Consider the following 23,254-nt stretch of genomic DNA (forward strand, 5'->3'; position numbering starts at 1 on the left):
TTAACGGAGTGGCGCATTGAGTAAAATGGCTAAACATAATTTGGAATAATTCTTGACAACGTTGAATGATTTTGGTAGCTATGAAACAACTATGGCTGCGATGACTGTTCAAACGCGTGCACGTAATGTTATTAGTAACTGAAACTAATGGTATGATGTCATACTTTGTGGCTATGCAGTTTATAATTTTTTTAACATAAGATGAAGCATTTTTACATAATGTTTTGGTTGTTTCGTAATTCAAAATAAATAATCTTAAACGTTATAAGGTGAATATTCCCAGTAACGAATGACCACTAAAAAAATCAATTTTGCCAACACAGATCTGAAAAGTTAACGATTTACTATGTTAAGTTGCTTATAAATAACGCACATTTCCCGGATCTCCAAAGAAAATAAGAGTTTTTGTTATAGCATTTAGTTGCCACTCTTTATATTCCTTGTTTTGAGGTTAGATACACAAGTTATGCTCGTAAAAACAATGCGCAAGTATTTTGAATACAAATATATTTTCTTTTAATAACCGAAAGGTTAATATTATTTCCATGAAATATAATACAATTATTTAAACACAGACAACATATAAGAGCTATTTTTTGTTTATTATTCCATCTGGCGTGATAAATATTATATTTTAAAAACAGTTTGTGGATTTTTAATATAAAATAAATATTTATTTATGACATCAATTTAAGTTGTTCAAAAAATTCACTTTGGTATGAATTTAACCAAATTCATGTTATTCAGGGCAGAAAATTAGAAACTACCAAAAAAGATTATCTACATTGCTGTTTTGTGTAAATCTGTGCACGGACTTAGTAGGTGATATATTTATAATTCCTCATTTTAGCAACCCATTTTAACACAAGAGAAAAAGGATTTTATACTAACAATTATTATGTTAAACCATTAATTAGCAGGAAACATGTATGAATAATCTATTTAAATTTGCATTTTAACAGTGAATATTATTTTGCAATAATAAATATATTTTATCATCGTATATTACGGATGAAAAGTTTGTATTTCCATCTAATCAGAATAATTATGACACAGTTAATTAAATTGCTTTACAAGTTTTTATTCACATGAAAATCATTCAAAATTGGTTGGGAAGTTATATAAATATACAAAAACAAATCATTATACATACAATTTTATATCTTAGTGGATTTAAATTAATGGTGTCCCAGTGACTACTGCGAAGAAAAAAATCTTGCGAAAGGTTTCCTCGTAATTGAAATTCGTCAAAAAAAATCTCTCATTTTTGGTGACATTTCTGACAAGTGGTACGATGAAATTTCAGACTGGCAAATGAATGTTGTGAAGCAATAAACAAAATATCACATTCGTGAACTATAAATGTATAGTTGTTTTTATTTTATAGTAAAGGTATATCTAATAACCCGTGGCTTTGCTCACGTAATTTCCGGGTATGTATGTATTAAATTCCAAAGATTTTTGAAGAATTATACACAAAGAACTGTCAAGTATAGAACATATTTAATAAATAAAAATATTTTTACGATTTATTTTTAGTTGGTTTAGCGTAAGCCTATTTCAACTTTTATTTAAAATTAAGTACCTACCTTATTTTCTATCTCCCGGTTTAGTGACTTTGAGAATATATTTTTCCTTGATGAAATCTTAACTCTTTTCCATCTGACCTTTGAATATATATACTGTATAGAAGTCGCCAGCCCAGGTTAAAATTTCTAATACGGTTTTGAGGTAGTTGGTTAATTCACCGCCACAATCGCCACCATCTCTAGGGCATCGACTTGTGGTGGTCCCTAGCGGACAAGTGTCGAACTCTTCAAACACCCCTTCCCCCTCCCGTTGAACGACCTTGAGCTGCAGTGAATGATGGGTGGGGGGTGCGGGGAATGACAGCGGGCGACAGGGCTGCGCTCTAACGTGTAAATAACAACTAAGTCGATACAGGGCGTTACGGCAGCGCACTGCAGCGGTGAAGTTCCCAAAGTTGCTCATCATGCGCTTCTGAAAAACGTAGAGTAAATCCTATCCACTCGCGACTTCTATACAGTATATATATTCAAAGATCTGACGAAGAAGCCAATTAAAATATAAACTAAGAATCGCGCACTTATTGTATGTTAAGACTGCCATCGTTTTAAATTACTGTAATTTTTTTAGTTATAGTCATGCTTAGGATAATAACATAATATGCTTTATTACGCATACATTTCAGTATTCATGAAACCAATGCATTTTTATTTGAAATGTAGAGCAGTTACCAAATTTCTTATCTCGCATATTGATTTTTTGGTATGGCTAGTATTACTTAAACTAAATTTTTGAATTTTCACTGATGTACTCTTTTCCCTTTTATATGTGATTTAGAAAATATAGCAATATACGTAAACCAATTAAACCAAAATCATCCTTAATTTTTATTTCCGAAAAAAGTTAAATACAAAAAAATTTGATATGCGTATTTTATTATTGAATTTATATATATCTTGCCACTGACTTAGTGGGTTCCATTTTTTTATTTTTAAAAATAATATCTACCCCTTTTACTACTTAATAGATAACGTTGAATAAGAGAAGGTTGTTTAAGGTATGTTGATTTTCCTTGCCAATATCTAAAAGTAAATTTGTACAAACGCGAAATATAGTTTAAATAAGTATTTTACTTTTAAAATAAAACCATATTTTGAACGGAACACTGACTATTGGCCCAATACAGTTTTAATAGCTAATTTTCACTTCACTCGGGTACAGAATCCCATCATTCAGTGATTTCCGTGGCTTCTTTTGGGATTTCATCATTCTCAAACGACGGTAAGGGAAGCTCCTCTTCAAGGTCGCCTAACGATACTGATAAGACCTGCCGGGTAATTTGAATCGTTGGTCTTGGATTTTCGAAGGGGGTTTGGGGGGGGGGGGGGGGGGGTGAAGGATGATGTCACGACTGGGCTGGTTAACCTAGTTCTGCCAAATACCACCAGGGGCGTATACGGCCGATACCCAGCGATGAAAGCGATCGCAGCGGCGGAGCTTGGAACTACAACAATTCTTCTGAGAAACCGGACAGAAAATTTAACCTGGGCTCGCGACTTCTATACATTATATATATTCAATGGTTTAATGCAATGCTGGTGGTTACTGCATGGTATGTTTTAAAATATTTTTTGAGGAGAAAAAAAATTTTTGGCCTTTTAAAATCATAGAAATTCTGATGGTTTAGAAAAGTCAGGTAAAATTAAATTATTTTTTCTGTAAGAAATTAAATCATAACATATAGCAGCCAGTAAAATTGACTTCAAACCTAAATATATATAATTATTCTATTTAATTCTCCTTATACATACCGCACAAAAATGTTAAAAATACAACTTTGCCAGTAAATTATGCAAAATACATATAAGTACAGCCACTTAAAACGTTGGAAAGCTTAACTGTGTGGAACGTAAATATAAAATAATGAACTGGAATAGGCTAGCCATGGCTTGGTCTTACACGCCATGTATAATGATTGTATATTGCTTATTATATTTTCATGTCACTACCCTGATTTAATGGTATTTCCTGTATATTTAACATATTAGAGAGAGCTCTTGAATTTTTTTTTCATTACAAATGTTCATAACCATGATTACCTGCATGAGATTCTACACCTCAAAAATAACATTTAGTAAATATCTGGTGAGTAAATTTGTAACCCAGCTACAAATGCAAGAAAGCTTTTGGAATAAATTAAAAGGAAAACCTCTAATTAATAATGACAAGTAGATAAAATAACCAACTTAGTGTGTGAGACAGAGCATTATGTTATAAGCTACCACAATGTTCATTCAAAAACCTATGTTGGTAGGATTACGGTATAATTAAAAATACCAACTGGGTACATTTAAAAAAAAAATTATTTAATCAGCAATTTTCCTGTACTGCTGCCGAGGCTGATAATGATCTGTTTCCAAGCACAGCATAACAAAACTAAATTACGAACAAAATACATTCTTTGAATCGTTCTAGCAATGGGGAAAATTGATTTACGATTTTTTTATTAGACATACACCATTGTTGGTTACATTGTATTTCATAAGAAACTTCAATAAATGACAAAAAAAGATGAATATGCTAACAAACAGATATAGAAGAAAAAAACAAGCTGCGTCAAATAAAAAAAAATTGACCGCACAGAATTGTTGCAACTGTGCTGTATTTGTGGTGTTCAGAATATATGTTTAATAACATTGCTAGATTCGCCTGTGCATCTCTGTGTTATTGTTGGGTTGTCCACATTACCTATTTAGTATTATTGTTGGGTTCATTCATCTGTTTGTCAATGTGTTGTCCATGTTTTTTTTGTGTCTATTTTCTGTTCCTGATGCAAATATATAGTCATTGTTAGCCCACCGAGTCCGACTGTGTTATTTATAATTTTCTGATCTCAGGTGATTTCGGCTTGTTTGCTGTGTGTTTGCATATACATCATTTTTGTCACTTATTGAGGTTTCATATTTAGGTATACACTGTAGCCAGCAATGGCATATGTCAAAAAAAAATCTTATAATCATATCAACAAAATACATTTCAAATTTTCAATGCTGATTATATTACTAGAACCACAGTAAACATTTCCTTGGCCATTTCATTCACCACAAGAATGGTTCATAAAATCTCCAGCTAAAATATTTATAAATGAAATTTTTGATTTTTAAACAAAACCATATTATATTATTTAAATAGCCAAAGCAAATATATATATATAAAATAAAATAAAATTTGGGTTGAATATTCATGCCAAGAGCAATTTTTGGTACAATATTTTAACCTTAAAATCTGCCATATTAATATCAGACAAATGAAAAATTTGTGGCTTCACAGTTTTCAGTAGTTTGCCACTAGCACATCCTAGTAAGCACAAAGTAAACTTGCCCTGAAAACTTCTGGCTTTTCTCTCAAATAAGAATGCACATAAAAGAAAAAAATGCTACTTCGAATATGACAGAACTACTTCAAAACCGCACAAATCTAACAGCGTTACTTTGAGGGGCAGGTGTATTCATAAAATGTGCCAGAAAACATAATCTTTTGTAAGATGCAGCTAACTAAATATTATTTCTGTTATTATTTCACAATAAGAACTTTATTTAATTTTGCACAACTTTCTCAAGCTATTATTTTCCATGTTTATCCAATGCTACTACACTGTCACATAGTTTGACAGAGTACAACAACAGCAAGCTTGCAAGTTAGCAACAAGTCATAAATTGTTAAAATGTCAGTACACACAAGATTTACTCACCTGATTATGACTTTACAAGCAAAACATAGAAACCACTGCCCCCCAAAGATCACCCAGGTAAAAAAACTCACTAACCACCATCTTAAAAATAAACTTATGTGGAATTCATCGCAGAGGAAAGTTACTGTGGTCAATTTTGGCAGCGAAAGGAAAGCAAACAAAATGACTTCACTACATGCAATGTTTCAAGTGGTTAAGGCATTGGCAGCTAATAACAGGATAAACTTGCTCATGCAATTACATTATGTGACAAACCTGAAGACTGGTGACATTACTGACTGACATTGAAACATAATCAATTGATGCTATTAGTAACTTCAAAAAATATTAAAAATGATAAAAGCTATACATGACAGGCTTACAGTGATATTAAAATTCCTTGCAACATAGTTAAATGGATTTGTTTTGGAAAGCACTGAATGAAATAATTTGGGATAAAGTACTAGCTGGTAAAGCCATCAACAAGATCATGAAGAGATCAACAAGTCTGCTCTGATCACAGAAATTTAAAATGATAAATGCCTCACTATAAATCTGTGTTCCGTCTCTGCACATTCTACAAAATGGCACATTCTACATATGACTTGCCTACATCTTGAACTAAATAAGCTGCAGAAAATAAGGATATTTTTGATAGTAATAAGCACTATCAAATGCACCAAGTTAATCGACTGCACAATCCAAATTTATTTGACGTATCGGGAAATATGCCAATTTTTATGTAAGTCTTAATAATTATAAAAATATATGTAACATTAAAAATTACCTGATTAATTCACATCACAAACCATGTTATCATCTGTAAGAAAAATTTAATGTATACCAAAATAACGGCAAAAAAAAAAGAAAGAAATATATAGCACAATACAGCATGCATAGCTGCTAGCTGCCCTAGTCATCAAGCTTAATTCAACACATTTACCAAAATTCAATCATGTCAAATGCTTTCGTTGGCAGACAGAAGCAAGCAGTCGCAGTCACAAAACGTATTTGCTCAGGTCGTGAGCGTGTACAGAGTCACACAACCTCCGAACCAAGCGGTGCAACCGCCGTGCCGGGCGTGAATTCCGCTGTTCGCCATACCTGCGCCTTCAAGTCGTTCAACCTCTTCTGTGCTTCCCCTTTCTGGTTCTCCAGTTGCTTCAGCGTTGCAGCCAAGGTATCCAACTCACTCTGCAGCCAATACAAATACAGGACGTTAAACAGCCATTTTATCAATATTATACGGAAAAAACTGAACAGAAACAATAAAGATACTTGTTTGTATTCCCCGATTTTTACATCACTGCTATATGGTGTTTTAAGTTTTCTCATACAATGTACATTTCCTTCTTACATATTTCTACAACTCAAGTTCTTCTTAGAAGTAATGTTGAAGTATGTACAAAAACCAAACTGTGAAAATGAGGGATAGGAAAAAAAAAGGGGGGGGGGGGGGGAGGGGGGAAATTATTCATTGCACTTGACAAATATTAGCAGAACCGTAAGTAGATAACTGCCAATGTTTTCGTAAAAGACTGTATTTAATAAATATATCCACTCGTAAATATACGTAAATATTATAAACAGTGTTTTTCCTGAAAAGATGGCTAGTGAGTAAGTGCCAACTGTTAAATGTACAGTAGAACCTCACATATCCGACCATGACGGGACCGGGCCATGGTCGGAACGGCCAAAAGGTCGGATATCCGTAGGAGCAAAAAAAACGCCTTTCCCAGCTATACAGTGTGTACAGTAATACAACTTTATTTGTAAAAATGTTGCTGTATACATTTCAAACATTTACTTTTGTTAAATTATAAATGAGACGATAAATACAATGTAAGCATACCTTACTTAAAGAATTCAGTAATGTATTTTTGTTTCAGTTTTGCCTAATCTTGATTTTGCAGAAGTGTCCCTCCACTTTTTCTACCCACAATACATTACGTTACGTTTAAAAAAAAAACACAGAACAGTACAAGATTATAGAAGTAGAACATTCTGCACCAACAATCACGGCTGAACTGAACAGTTTGCGACACGAAGACATATTGTAGATGCGTCACTTTTTCAAGTCTGAACAGGCTCGCCAACCACGGAGACTAGGTCGGATATCCGGAGGAGTCGGTTGTGGGAAGGTCGGATATGAGGGGTTCTACTGTACAAATATTTTCTCACCTGTAGGCTTTTTATTTCACCGTTCTTAATCTTGATGTCTGCTTCCTTCTGCGCAATGTCCGATTCAAGCAAGTGTTTTTCTTTGGCCAGCTCTTCAATGTCTCTGGTTATCATGTCGAGCTCGGGATTAGAGTAAGGAGCATTGTTGTTTTCCTGCAACATGAAACCAAGTGTTCAAAACACCGTAAGAACAAGCAGACGCTAATGTTTTATTTTAGCCGTGTTGGTTTTTCAATGCAGAATCAAAATTTCACCACAGTGATGATGAAAACGCACATTTCCGTAACTCTGGAAACACACGGAAGGGGAGGTGGGGAGAACAAATAAGAGAAGATATTTTCCATTTGTCAGGGAAAACGTGTGTTTTTAGGCTCATATTGAGTACCGTTTGTTCTCGCATAATTATAGCACATTTTATTCTAAAATCAAGTTTGAAAAGTAGGGATGCGACGATTATGCAGAAATTTTTTTTTGTTAGGGAAAGTTATTCATAAAAAAACCTGTTCATGGAAAATACGTTTATTAAAAAAAAAAAAAAAAAAAAGTGGAGTATACAAGAGCACGCCAAACAATTTATATTAATAATTTATTAAACAAAAACCTTTTTTCAACTTTATATAGAAAACCCAAACTGTAACGCAACGCAGGCCACTTGAATCTTCTACGTGAACTAACACATAACTATTGCAGTAGTACACATTTACCACGAAAGAATGCGGGCCATCAAATGTAGTTAACTTGGCACTCGACAGAGAGCGCGTGCTGCATGCAATCGGAGAGAGATCGATATTCGACTACGTGCGCGCGCTCTATATGGGAAGCAACATAACCAAACATTAATGATGCCTACTAGCACTGGCTACATGTTCATAAGCGGTACACCGCGGCGACGCAGACAATCAGATAAATGAAATAACGTTTAAAAACATCTTTAAAAGAAAATTTACACGTCAGACGACTTTGTATTTTCGTTAATTAAATAAGTGGCAATGTCCGAATAAATATTATATTTCTACTTTAAAATACATTGTTTTATATGGAAAAGATACCTACACAAAACGCTCGGCATCTAATAGCGGGACCAAAAATATAATTTGACGTTTAAGCAAGAAGTTTTTTTTATCCCAATTTTGACGGCCAAAAATATAGGTTCGTCGATTACACGCGTGCGACAATTATGTGATAAAAGAGGGTAAATGTTTTAGAAGGGGTACTTGTAGGTAAGAGCAACCTTTCAGAATAAAGTTAGGAATTCCATCAGGATCTGAGAACATAAACGAATTAAGGGACTTCATACCCCAAAGTACTAAACTTTCAGAAATAGAAGGAACTGTGATAGTATCATAACACATTACTGGGATAGGGGTTTGAATCTTATCATTAAAAGACACATCAACAATAGAAAAAGTCAGCAAAAACATTAGATAACACAGATGAATCACAAAATACAACAACATGAACTTTAAGTGAATGTTGTTCATAAAATCAGTTTTTCAATATTTTGACAAAATGCCAAAATGTTTTAGTGTTGGATTTGTTTGATATTATTAATGTTTCTGGTACAATTAATTTTATCCCGCTTGAGTAAGTTCTTAACCTGCTTACAGTAAATAGAAAAGAAAGAGTAGTAATGCATGTTGTTATTTCTTTTATAAAGTTTTTGGTAATGTTTCTTAGTTTTTAAAGCATGAATTAACTCTAGAAAACCAGCAAGGGTAATTAGGTCTCTTTTTGTGACCACCGGAATAAAAACATTAATATTAGTGCACATAAAAGAGATATGTGTTAAACTAGATCATTGGGAGCACAAGTTTTGTAGAATTTAGTCCAATCAAAAATTTGTATGGCATTAAAAAGACCATAGATATCTAACATTTTTGCGGTAAGGGTTGCACCATATATGTATTTGTCTTCGGTATGATTCTATGAATACAAGTGAAGTCTTTGTGAACTGGCCTGATTATTGGAACAAAAAACAGCTTCCTGCCCTACTCTATTCCTACCAGGGGGGGGGGGGGGGGGGTGACAGTTAAAACCGATGTGAAGCAGCAGTCAGGGCATTCCCAGAGAATGTAACATACCACAGATTGCAAGATACACCCCAATTTAAGAGTTCAAAAAGTGTCAAGAAAAAAGTGCATTTTATAATCGAGTAATCTCGAAGCATATACTACAATTATAACTATACCACCTGCACCCTAATTTATCAATGATGCAATACAGAACAATAGCCTTAAAAAAAAAAAACCTTTAAATTGTCAAATATTTGTGCACTTATCTCTACTGGCAGTTTATAGAGGTTGCTCTACGTGTGTTATTTCGAGGGTTAATAATTGGTAAGCCATAAACTAAAAAAAATAAATTAAAATGGTGATCCAATGAAAATATCTATGTATATTCTAATCACAGATGTCAATGATATTGTACTAATGCAAACGGTGACATATGCTGGATGATAAAGCTCATGGTAATTACATTATTATTATGAAAAGGTAAGTAACAAATATGATCTTCCCACTCATTTCCAGAAATCGAGACAAATGTTGGCATTTTCCTTTGAGTAAACCCAGACAAAATGGATTTCACTGAGGTGTAAGGTTGTCTGTTCTTAATTTGGAGTCACTTTGGTTAGTGAAACAAACTGTAACTGTACAAAGGTGAACACTAGAAGTCTGTTAAATGGCTTGAAAGGAACTCAATACACAGAATTGTGAAAATACCACCATGAAGCGAGTACTGCTTTTTTTAAATAAATAAATTAAAAAAAAACCTTCAATACAATAAAAAAGTTTTACAATTTAGATGGGGACAAGGCAGGAGAAATTTTCATTCTGACTAATAATTGACATGGCAAACATTTATACAGCAACTATATGTATACTAAGCTAAATTTGTACCTGTATTACTGGTTTTAACTTTCATTTCTATAATTTTTATGTATTTAATATATATTTACATTTTGTTGTGCATTGTGTAAAAACCTTTTTATAGTAAATTTGACAAAATGTTAGTAAATATATAAATAAAAAAAACCTTAGCTTTTTACTCCATGACAGATTTAACAGTTTACTTTTCTATGCTCTTTGTAATGTTTTGGAATGCAGCCAAGTGAAAAGCACTAAGCAACATAGAGAAAGCGGGTGTGCATCTATCTGCATGAATTCGTTAGAAAGCCTAACACGCGTTGCTCACGTCTATGATGATGACAAAACAATCACCGCGATTAAAAAAAAAAACATAAATGTGTTCAACCACAGAGCATGGCTACGGCGACCAAGGCAGCGGCCCTGGTGCTAGTTGTGGGCGTGATCCTGGGCCAGTTCTCCGAGGGCGACTGCCTCCTCTTCAAGATGCTGCTGCGACGGCTGAGGAAGTGGCGGCAGAAGAGGAGGAAGAAGAAGAAGAAGGCGAGGAGGGGCAAGCAGGAAAAGGAGAAGGCGACGAAGCTAGGGTGGCACGCACACCCGGACGACTGGCGGGTGGCCCCAGTGTACGCCGAGGTCGGGGGAAACAACCGTCCCGCCCGCCTGGCATGGCAACGTCCTTGAAGGTAGCATACATCATAGTTACTTGTGCCACTTAAGGCACATTTATAGTCGAGTGTTATTCAACGCATTTATATTACGTAAAGCATATTTTCCTACACAATTTTGGAACGCACTAAATAAATTAGCCTTGCTATTTATGGAAACTAAAGCTTCAGAATACGCAATTTCGAATAACACAAGCATTTTTTTAGGAACAAATTAGTCGTGCTGAGAGAGGGATAGGTGTATAGTGAAAGGTCTTTAATCAGTCATTCTATGGTTAGCCATATTCTGAAATTCAGCACCAAATGAGCTGCTCACATTCAGATTTATAGTGGGTTGGATTACAAAGTTCACGGGTACTTTTCCATATAATGTTTTCTGAAGAAGACTGAAGTTCATCTGTATTTTTTTCTTTCTCTAGAGCTTATTATAACTTGTATTAAATACCACTGTAAAGTATGCTGTTAACTTTTCTTCATTTTTCCCATAAACACTATATGTATTGACGTTCAATAATCTTGCAAAACGGCTCATCCGGCAGGGAAGTGAGCCCAAACACGTTAGATTAAAGACCTTTTCTTTCACCGTTCAATGGAACCCAACAGGAAGTGCGAAACGGGGCCAAACGAGCAGCAACCTGTCCCACAGGTTCTGGCGGCGTGCTGCGTGCTCTTGGCGCTGCTGCCACGGCCCTGCCCTGCCCTCGAGCTCTGGTCCAAGGTGCGCGAGTTCTTCAGAGAGAAGCGGCCGCTGCCCAAAGAGGGGGAGTTCGTGCGCGAGAACGAGTTCGAGTTCCCCGGGACGGACCGCCGGCTGATCCGAGCCCTCGGAGCGCTGTGGGACGCCTACTACGAGTGCCTGCGGAGCAGCTACGCCAGCATCGGCCCTCTGCGCTCCATCACGCCCGAGGCCGTCATGGCGTTCGAAGGGAGTTCCATCAAGTAAGCTGTGCTTGTGCGGGGCCAACTCACTCGGGCACAGTTGCAGCAAGGCACTATCAAAGTTAAATACAGTGAAAGGCCGTTTCTTAAATCCTACGTGAACATTGTTTTAAAGGGAATACCAAAGAAATATTGAAATATACTATGATGATATTTAAAACAAGTTGTAAAAAACTGCTTTATATATACATATAAAAAATACAGTCAAGCATTAAAAAAAGTCTCAGATATTACTTTTGGTCAGTGATTATCTATTGATAAATTAATCACTATGGAAATGTAACCTGCTAGGAAACAGGAAACTCTGTACTGAATACAAAAGGACAGAAAAAATAAGCTCCGAGTGAACTGAAAACATAGGCAGCGCAGTAACAGAACATGGCAGGCAAGGTCAAAAGCCAGAATACTCCCGAAAAAATCTGGATGTGAACGGTTCGATTGGCTGAACCATAGAAGTGTATAAAGACCTTTCATTGATTCTTGGCATTCCTTGCCTTCTAAGGCAATTTATGAGCCAATCCAGCATATGATCCATGTGCAATTCCAAGTGCAATAAGTATATATGTTTTCTTTTTTAAATATGCAAACCCATATTGATTTGAAGAGTCATGTGTTTTGTACAGCAAAGGTGGCTGCACCATTTCCTACGCAGAACCATTTTTTTTTAAAAATTGGTTTGTAAGTTTAATTTTTAAATAATTTACATCATCCAAAATTTTCTAACAGCTACAATACACATCTCAAAGATGAAGATCAGATTTGCATATTTAGCACACCAGAGATGATGAGATAAAAACCAAACTCGTATGGCCTTTGAATGTCTATATAGGCTTAGAGTACTGATAAAATCTATAAAAGAATCCAATTTAAAAGAATAAAAACAGTTATGCTTAAAGGTTTAGCTCCTTCTCCGGCAGAAGCAGCAGTCTGACAGAGCGCTCCTTGCGAACTGCGCTTTCATGCAGCGTTTAGTTTTGTATTTAGTTATTAGGATAGTTGAACTCGTAATCCATGCTACAGCTAACCCCACTGCATCGTGTCTGTAGTGCCTGTGACCACTGTACCACTAAACCAGCCAATATGAGAAACAGTGTGTCTACGCTTGCTGTCCTACCATGTGGCTTGACCCACTCCCCTTTCCCTCTTTCTCCACTGACCGGTGAATAAAAAACACTGTCTCCCAAAACCGCTGAACGGCTACCGTCTGAGCTAGTTCTTATTTACAGCAAACAGTACGACAACAAATTTATTGCGTAAAATACACTCCAAAACACTTATATGAAAGCTAACTAATCAATCCCTTAAGCATAACTATATTATTCTTTCAAATTGTATTAAATTACAGATTGTATCAGTTCTGAAGATTACAAAGATATTCATAAATCTGATCTTTGTATTTTGGATACTGTATTGCAGCTTTTTTAAAAAATTCCAGATACTGTAAACTACTTATAAATAAAAATTGCAACCAAATTAAAAAAATGCATCTAAACACGGTCTCTATGGAGTGCTAGTGTTCAGTGCTTCAAAACTAGCATGACATCTCACTAGAGAAGTTAGTTTTTCATAAAAGCCTTTGGGAAAATTTTCTGGTATTTACAGAATAATTATCTGAAAACAGGAAAATTTTCCCATTGACAAAAAAAAAAAAATTAATAAACCGTTTAATCCAAACATAACCCAAATAAGAACAGATGTGAGCCAAAAGCCGGCAAAGAAAGACCAAACAATCTACATATGAGCATAATTCACAGTTCTGAACCTACTTCTTTAAATTCACTGTTTTTGGTAATGTGAAATTTTTAAATATTACAAATGATATATAAACAGTTTGTAAGTAATTAATGGTAACTAAACAGCATCGAAAGAATTACTCATGTCTTAGTACATCAACCTATCTTTAATTAGGCAAATATATATTGGCATTGAAAAAGAAAAATTTCCAGAAAAAATATGTTGATATATTTTTCCCACAAAATATTCGGAATGGGAAATCTTCCCAGCTCGCACGTCTACATCTCACTCCACGTTGGTTGCCAGGCTGCCCTGCAAGGCGTGCATCTCGCCGGCCGACGACCCCTCGGAGGCCGTGTGGCTGTACCAGGGCTACGCGGAGGGGGAGCGGGCGCGGCCCGTGGCGCTCGGGGAGAGCGCGCTGGCCTCGCGGGAGGACCGGTCCCTGCTGCTGTTCAACCTGCGCGCCGCGCAGAGCGGCCAGTTCCTCTGCCAGGCCGGCGGTGCCGTGACCGCCTCCTACTTCCTGCACGTTGCCAACAGCTCCGAGCCAACCGCCACGGTCGGTTCGACACCCGACAGCGCGCTCTAGCCGATCCAAACATTTTTACAAAATAAGTTTTCAATAGAATTTCCACGTGCAACCATATCGGGCTGAAAACTAGTTTCCTATCGGAATGTTGACCACGGAACACAACTGGTCACGGCACGTCACCAACAGATTTCATTACTTCACCCCTTCTTCTCCTGTCAATGATTCTCCTCGGCTTGCCCCTGCCTTGCCGGCTCTGTGCTTGCACGAGTTCCATCGCGGAGGATTATTCATTTAAGCCCTTGCTGGATGTGCCTCCGCCTCATTAGTTGTGCATTCTCGACAGCGTGTGGTAGAGTTTAGAGTGTACAGGGGTCCATCATGGGTGCTGAGTATTTGTGATTTCAGGATTTTTGGCATATAATCAACTCCCTTAATTTTCCATATTGTCCAAATTTATTTATGGTTGGCACAGAGTAATGCGTTGTTCGACTTTAATCTTTCGCTGAAGCTTGTTCGTTAAATTTCACTCCCCCCCTTCAAGTGTCTGATGATTGGCACCGATGATGCACATCTGTAGATTTTCCTGGTTGTATTTCAGTGAAACGTTTCCTGTAACTTTTAATCAAGGGATATTTAAAACTTCTGCATTCATGTTTCTGCATTTTAATTACCAACTATTTGATTTGACCATGTTGTGCACCCATCACGTTATGGTGAAAGTGTTGCATTTTTTGCATTATCTTCCCCATTTGATGAAGGTATGAAGATGTATTTATGGAAAATGTCCATGTAACCTTGTTTAGTTACTCTTCACATACATTTTATTTGTTAATTTTTTTTTAGTCTAGTTATATTTTTCTTATTCTCGGGCAGAGGTCATGAACCAGTTTACTCGTAATTCATAATTTATAGTTAATTCTGTCAACTGAACCCATGTCATTGTGTTAACCACTTTTAATGTTGTTGAGCTTGAGCACATTCAATTATTGTGGGTCATGTATTTTTGTGCCCATCTATTAGTTTTTTAATTTGAACTTAGTATTGTGACAGTCAGTCCTCGATTAATGGATAAGAAACATTCCAGGAAATTGTCAGTTAAAGCAATACGTCCGTCAAGTAAAAGTCCAAAACACGGCAGGATAACATGTGTCAGCACCGTAAAAAAAAATCAAAACCTTAAAGAGCTTGGGTAAAGCAAGCTCGAAGTTTGTAAATAAATTAGTCCGGTGACGACCTTGTCGGGAGCGAGTGGCTGGCTCGCGACTTTGCCGACCCATTTGCAACGTACAGTGTTTCATCTGTCTGGCAATCACCAGTGTCATGGCCACGAAACGAGCAAATATTGTACGTAATTATCTACTGGTCACGGTATGGTGACTGTGACAGCACTGTTTGCAGCGGCACTGACATGGAAAACCCTTCAAATTCCTAGAAGTATGTTTCCAACCTCGTCGGTGGTTTCACGGGCCGGGCTCGGCACTAGCCTGGGGTGAGAGAGCATGTGCTGCGAGTGGCTGCTTCCCCTCACACACCTTTGATGGAGGAGGGAAAACTCACAGCCAACCTTTCTTCTTTCCAAAAAATAGAGGCTGATCATGTTATTTCTTCAGCCACACGGTTAAAAAGGGAAATTCAATCATGATTCTCACACCAAGATGGGACAAAAGGTTTGGACTGCGCAGGTGTACCCAGACACGGCGCCGCCCAACAAGACACGCGCTCGGCCCCCGGTCGACGTGCCGCGACGGGGGCTGCGAGTGTTCTCGCGGTGGCAACCGTGGACCGGATGCAGCCGCTGCGACCTGGCCGGCAAGCGCACGCGGACCGGGGCGTGCACAGTGTCCCTGGCGGGGGGAGAGGCGGCCACGGGCATCCTGGGGCTGTTCCCCGCCGGCCTGCCCTGCCGCTCCCCCCTCCTCCCGCCCCAGCTGCGCGCGCTGCCCGCCGTGCGAGACCGCCCCAGCGAGATCATGACAGGCTACTGCAAGGTGGGCGTTCACACATTTACAACTGGAGTTGGATAATTCAATATCCCAATCACCATCGCAAATATTAAAAAAAAATAATAATAATAATAAAATGTAACTGATGGATGCTGAATCTACAGAACTTTATTAGCTGTCACCTATGTCTGTACTATCATTGTCAGAAATTTTGACTTATTTTCTGCAACACAGTACAAACAAACTGTGATTGATTATTAACAATTGTTACAAAATATTTTTTGTGCTGCTATAAATCAGTTGGAAAAACAAAAAAAAGCTCAACCTTAGTGTTTAACTTGTTTCAAAAAAATGCACACATGTTTCTAATTTTTTTTTTTTTGCATTTTACATCACTCTATTATGGCTCTAATCAATGTTTGTCCATTATGCGTTTCTTGGAACTAATGATCAAGATCAATTTTCACATTAACTGGTCATGATTCAAGAACCAATATCAATAGAACTTCATGTACAGAGTTTAAAAGATGATAACAGATCCATTTGTAGACCTTAAGAACTTTGAATGCTTAAAAAAATGATGACACTACCACAAAGTTGAGTATTTTGATGCATTGTTCACTTAAACTATTTAAATTAACACGAAAATTTTAGCTTTAAATTTTTTTTTAAATATACAGTTTTCAGCCATATGACTTGCATATCTTAAGCATTGAGGCAAGATTTTATGGTTTTCTGAGGTCAGTTTTGTTTTTAAACAAAAGATTTCGGTGATATTAATTTTATTCTTTTAAATTCCAATTTTTAGTGTATTTTTCAACAAATATAATTACAAATATTTTACCAAAAAATCATAATTCTAACTGATACATGAAGCATTTTAACAACAAAAATTTGTAATACGCATGTCTGGGACAGTATAAATATATGTATCAGCATCCATCTGCATATTTAAAAAATGTGTAAATAAAAATATATTAATATTTTTATAAAGGTTTGGTACATACATACATACATACATACATACATACATACATACATACATACATACATACATACGTTTGTGGCAATTCGTCGTGAATTGATGCACTACTTTGGCATGCGAAGGTCCCTTGCACGGGACCGACCGTGTACGAGGTGCGGGACCACGAGGGACGCCTGGTGGAGCGTGCCAACAACTCGGCGGGGATATTCTCCATCTTCCAAGGTGTGCCCACACCGCCCCCCGACGTGCAGCGGCGCTCGCGGTACGAGTCGACGTCCACGCCCAGAATCACGATCCAGTGCCCCGGGTGAGTGCCCACTCAAACCTCTAGAATCTTTAAAGTTTTGAGATTCCAGAAATAAGATTAGAAAAAAAAAAAAAAAAAAAGAGGAAATGTAATAAATTAAAAAATTCATCACGGACAAATCTGAAGTTTACTAGGTATATTTTCCCCTTAATACCTATATTATTACCATTACCCAAGATAAAATTAGGTATGTCTTCATTCTGAAAATTTAGTGAAAAAAAAATTTAGAGGTTCAAACGTTTCAACAACATGGTTACGATTCTTCATTTCTTGTAAGTTATTTCATTTTTGACTCTTGACACTTTAGATTTGGATTCGAGGAGTAAATTCACAGTACTGTCTGGAATTCAAATTCCAGATTTGGATTTGATAAAATTGGGATCCAAACCATCATTAAAATCCCATATAGCGAAAGAAGCCAAGCCTTAACCCAGGTTTAATGCAGTGCATATGTATGTTAAAAACGTGCCAGACACAAGCCAAGTAACATGGCTGTACTACGTTGTCTCTGCCATGTGTTTTGGTGGACGAAATTTAGTGCTGGCCATGAACCACAAATCTTTTGAGTTGAGTGACATTCAGTCATTATTTCTCTAGGGGCCCGGCTAGAAATGGTGTATTTGTGCAAGTGAAACATGATGATAACCAGTGAGGCAGGATGGTAACCGCAACACTCACTGGTGCTTCTAGCGTGGTATCGAGCAAGGCTGGGACTGATGCAGTCTTCTCGTTGTGCGTACGACACCTATAATATTTCGAGCGATGACTGTAACATTATTATGATGGAGAGATAAACAAAAAGATGTAATGCAGTGTTTTCAAGAAACTGTAGTTGATATTTCATGAAAATGTTAAACCTAAAAACACGTGTTTTAGCCATTTCACTCTCCTAAAAGTACAGTTTAAACCCCAAATACGGCCATAGAACTATTCATCTGCCTTCAGCATTTCTTGAAATGCTTTTCGTAAACAGACCCCACTCTTTTATCTTGAGAAGTTTCTGGATTGCACGTTTCTTCTGAAGCTATGCACACCGTATGCGTGCCCAAGTGGGCGGACCCTTAACAGTGTAGGTACAGACGAGCCATCAGTTACGTTAGCTACGATGACCAGTGCCGTTCTGAGGAGGGTATTTTGTGGTGTCCACCGCCAGGTGGTCTGGCTTGGACAGTAGGCTGATGGTAACATTGCAGCAACTTGAACAGCGACGCCCCGGTGCTGTGGCAGTTGGGATCCCAGCACATCAACCCCATCGCGATCTTTCAGCAGACGCACGGTCGGATATACATAGACCCCTTCGGACGCGTCGTCATCAACAGGCCGCAGGTCAAGGACTCCAACATCTACAGGTGCGTCATTTCCACAAAGCTGTCCATTAAGTAAGTCCGTAAACTCAAGCACTATGATTTTAGGTTTGGGCAGAAACAGAAAAATTTGGTTTTAGCAATAGACATAAGCAAAGCACGCAGTACTTCACAGTACTTCCAGTAAACAGATATCATTTTTCAATCTTTTCAATCTTTTCACAAAAGCTATCTTCTGGCTTTATGATTTTATACATAATAGATATTCTTCCTATTCTTCCTCTTCAGTGCTCTTTCAGACATTGTGATTTCATTTCTTTTAATGAATCATCTCTTAATTGTTCTAAACATCATAGTTAGAGAAGATGAAAAATAGCATTTAAAAAGCTACTTTATAGCATTTATTTTTTGTTCTGTAGCATTTATTAGCGTTTATAATTTTTTTTAAGTCCCGTAGAGTGTGATGTTCAAAAAATGCTTTTTAAAAATATAGGAATATAACATAACAATACTGACATTGTAATTACATATACAGTAATAAACTAATAAAGAATTGAATCAAAATACAAATAACAAATACAGCTACATGGGACAATCAATCATACAAATTTTTGTTTCTGACCACTAGTAACACAACATACTGTAGCAGAGAAATTTGACACAGTAAAAAAATTACACATCATGTTCATGATAATTCATGATTAAATGAAAGCATTGAATTTCAATGGTATTCTCGGTCCTCCTTGTCCAATGAACGTGGGTGGTTTGTTGTGACGCATGACGGGAGGATGGAGGAGAGGCGGAGGGTGGCATGTTCAATGATGGACGGCGAGGGGTGTGAGAGACTTTTTTTTTGCTCGTAAGGAATGAGAGGGGGGAAGGGAAGTTTGTTTTACAGTTACCGGGTAGTGTTTATGAGGAAAATAACAAGTTATACAGCTGAGTTCAAACAGAAAGCTGTGAAGTATGCAGAATGAAACTGAAAAAATGTGGCGGCGAGAAAATAAGATACGGCAGCAATCAATGTCAAGTGCTGACTGGTACAGCCAAACATAACACCAGCTGGCGCCGAAAGATAAGCGAGCATTTCGAAGGATGAAACAAATAAAATATCCAGAAATAGAAGCGGCCGTGACCGTGAGTGACAGGCAAAGAGATAAGGTAAGGTAATTGATTGTACACATCGCCCGGCACAGGGCACACGAGTTGTTTACAGCACTTTAGTGCAGACCGTACTGGTTGGCCTTGAAGACTTCCGCTGGCTTATCGCTGCACACACACACACGCACGCGCACACACTCACACCATACGCACACACACACACACAAATGCCTTGCCTTGCCGGTTGCCGCTTGGAAACAAAACATGTGCTCTGACGGGAAAAAAAATTCCAGTAGCTCAAAATAACACAATGGTAGTTTAGTATGTAGCGCGAATTCGCAAGTTTGTTAGTTTATCGCATTTTATCGCTGGTAAACGGGTTTGTCGCATTTATTCGCGGCTATATCGTTAAAACGATTTTTCATCCTCTCTAATCATAGTTCCTTGCTTTTTTGTTCATCTTTAAAAATCCAACCTTTGTTATCTGCAAATCGTTATGCCCAAGCTTCCAATTCACGTGGATTACAAAAAGACAGAATTGCCTACTTTTAAATTTTCTTTGGCGTATCGCTTTCTGTATACCACCACCATCTTACTAAAAACATAACCCATTAATATTAACAATATTTTACACTATTTTATATTCCTTAAAACAATTTTCATACACTAATCTTAATATTAAGTGAAAGTGGTTTAATCTAATATTGTGGTGTACTATCTTGTACAGGATGGCCACTCTTTTGGCAAAACCAAATTCCAAGTTTTACAAGGATTTTTCTAAGAATTTTACTTTAATGTTTCCACGTTAATAAAAATATATGTAGCTTATCGTTTTGGTTACATCAGAGCTAGTTAAACCAGACCAACCAGTTAATAAAAATATTACTAACCTCTGATAATATATAAAATAAAAGTATTCCTGCAAGACTACAACACTTATGTGATAAAAGAGTTTTTCCTTAACACAATTTAGTAACTCTCTTATGTTTTTTAACTATGTGAGTAACAACCAACAGTAAATTTTTAACAAAAAAGCACATTAGTATAAATATTACAAATGACAATAATAATTATAACATACAAAATTAAAATTCTCGCTAGCATTTTTCTTAGCCGAGCTTGATAAATCAAGTTTCTAGGATTAAATTCTTCACTGAATCCTTCAAATACAGGAATTTACAGATTAAGAATTCCGAGTTATAAAAGAACTTCCCTACCTGTTCATCCTATTTTTCTTTACTATTTAGTCTTTACAAACATTAAATCAATTTTTTTAATACATGTTGTAGAACAAATAATCTGAAAACTATTTTGGTACAGTATATATTTTCTTACTTGATCAGGTGGTCTTAAACTTTTGATAGGAACATATTTGTTATTTTTTTATTTAGATATAAGTGATAAATCGGCCAAAAAAAGTAACTTTCGCGATTGGTTCATTGCCACCAATTATGCTATAGTTTCCTTAGAGTGTAATGCATGTTGTGTAAAATCAATAATTGCGTACAGCCATTACAATTAGTTGTAAAATATTATATTGGGTAAAAAATGTTCTGTTTTTTGCTTATTCTATTTTCTTAACGTAATTGTAACTAAATAAATAATCAGAATATTTCAACTGTTTTTTCACCAAAATGTGTACTTTTACACATAGAAAAATAAAAAAAATTATTAGATGCTAATTACATCAAAAGTATCAGTCGAAAGTCGTACCATGTGAAAAGCGATGGTGGTCTTAAACTTTTGGTAGAATCTGTAGTTGCTTCTGTTTACTACTGCCGTTGGTGAAAATTTTCAGAAGTAAAAGTAAATGAGAATCGGAAAAGAAGAAACTGAGCGACAGGCTCCTCCCTTCTCCTCACCCATCAAACGTTCCACGGTAACAGCAACTCATATATCATAATACATCCGCTGCCGTGGTTCACCGATACACAGAATTCAAAAACAGTATAAATGACACAGTTTATAGACACTGCATGCAGTTATTTAACTAAGCTCTTCGCAACTTGCTAGACAAACAGATAATTCCCAATGGCTTTCAAGAATTCCCTAGTTTTTCCCGGATTTTCCGGCACAAAAAAAATTCACGTCTAATTCAGGGCTTGCCAATTTTCCCAGTCGGGTGACCACCCTGTGTTAGCAAACTATAGCTTTAGGGGTAGCTTGCACTATTGGCACTAAAAAGTTATTCTAATAGTATGATTTTACAGACAATGTTTTTGTCTGGTAGCTGCTGGCAGTCAAAGGAACTCGCCGGGACAGTGAGGCTGATCGTGGAGCAGAAACCGGAGGTCACGGCCAACCATCGCGTCACACTAATTGGCCTGGCGCTCATCTTGGGCACGTTTGCCTACATCCTGAACAAAGTGGTCACTGGTCGCGGCAGGCGGTGAAGAGACAGGTTCTTTACACCGTGCTTGCTGGAACTTTCACTACCCTCGTCAACACAGAAATTGTGTATTGTGGAAAACAAACCAAATTTACAAACTGTCACTCTTTACTTGTGATTTAGTAATAAAAAATTCTAAGCAAATATTAATAAGCAGTGAAACCCTAATTATCCGTTTTCCAATGGACCATGAGTAAAAAACGGATAATCCAGGAAATCCTACAATGTGGGAACACACTCTAAAGTTACCAAATGCACAATGTATGTACTATTGCAAAAACTTTCAGTGACTCAGTTAGGTATTTCCATAAGCTGACACCAGCAGCACACTGTATATACACTATCAATATTGGAAAATTATACAGCAAAACCCCTTATTTGCACTTTTCATGGGGACAAAGTAAAAAAGTGTAAAAAGCGGGAAAGTGTAAATAAAGGGAAAAGAAATACGTTAAAGTTAATTAAAATACAGTCACATCCTGTAGCGTTCATAACAAATGCGGGCTACATTACACATACGCATTGCACCACAGTAAAAAATTTTTAAATAAAAGTGCCGTAAATTGGAAATTTACGATCAATAGCGCGCCGTGCGCGGAGAAAGGTCATCGTACTCAATCAGCTGTTATGGCGCGGCGTAGCCGCTGGCTGGCTCTCTGTTGTCTGAGCTGCGCATGCGCAGTATAACTCACTCAACGCTCCGCCCAGACTCGTGACGTTCCATCAGCAGCCAGCCAATAGATGCGAGCTTAGCGGAAAAAAATATAAGCTCCACCTCCCGTGTAGCAGTTTTGTCCAGTTCTAATACCAGTTTATTGGTATACGCACCAGTTTTCTCGCTGCCGTCACGTGTTCAAGTTTACGTTCACCTTGATTTCTTGATACCAATAATTAATTATTTACGATCCCCAGATATAAATGGTTAGTTTAAAAAATATGCGTCAACTGTACAATACTTCCGAAATTATAAAATACGTTTAAAACAGTTACCAAGACTCCGCTCATTTTATCTAGTGAGGTTTATGTCTCGTACCAGTATTTCGGCTA

General features: G+C 36.9%; 2 protein-coding genes across 7 annotated transcripts in view; one reads left to right on the forward strand and one right to left on the reverse strand.

Annotated features, from left to right (window-relative positions):
• The window catches only part of LOC134539820 (epidermal growth factor receptor substrate 15-like 1), a 122,704-nt gene that overhangs the window by 55,568 nt on the left and 43,882 nt on the right, over positions 1 to 23,254 (reverse strand). For all 6 annotated transcript variants that reach the window (XM_063382110.1, XM_063382106.1, XM_063382107.1 and 3 more), the window contains exons 9-10: positions 7,439 to 7,591; positions 6,362 to 6,451 (exon numbers count right to left, since the gene is read on the reverse strand). In XM_063382110.1, the coding sequence (XP_063238180.1) occupies positions 6,362 to 6,451; positions 7,439 to 7,591 (243 nt within the window). The remainder of the gene's footprint in view (positions 1 to 6,361; positions 6,452 to 7,438; positions 7,592 to 23,254) is intronic.
• Positions 10,620 to 22,351, forward strand: LOC134539823 (Ig-like V-type domain-containing protein FAM187A). The gene is made up of 7 exons (XM_063382114.1): positions 10,620 to 10,988; positions 11,617 to 11,909; positions 13,950 to 14,205; positions 15,861 to 16,166; positions 17,229 to 17,413; positions 18,607 to 18,762; positions 22,049 to 22,351. Exons 1-7 carry the CDS (start codon positions 10,680 to 10,682, stop codon positions 22,209 to 22,211), a joined length of 1,668 nt encoding a protein of 555 aa, XP_063238184.1. The 5' UTR covers positions 10,620 to 10,679; the 3' UTR covers positions 22,212 to 22,351.

The sequence above is a fragment of the Bacillus rossius genome, chromosome 16 (genome assembly GCF_032445375.1).
Source record: "Bacillus rossius redtenbacheri isolate Brsri chromosome 16, Brsri_v3, whole genome shotgun sequence".
Taxonomy (NCBI): Eukaryota; Metazoa; Arthropoda; class Insecta; order Phasmatodea; family Bacillidae; genus Bacillus; species Bacillus rossius.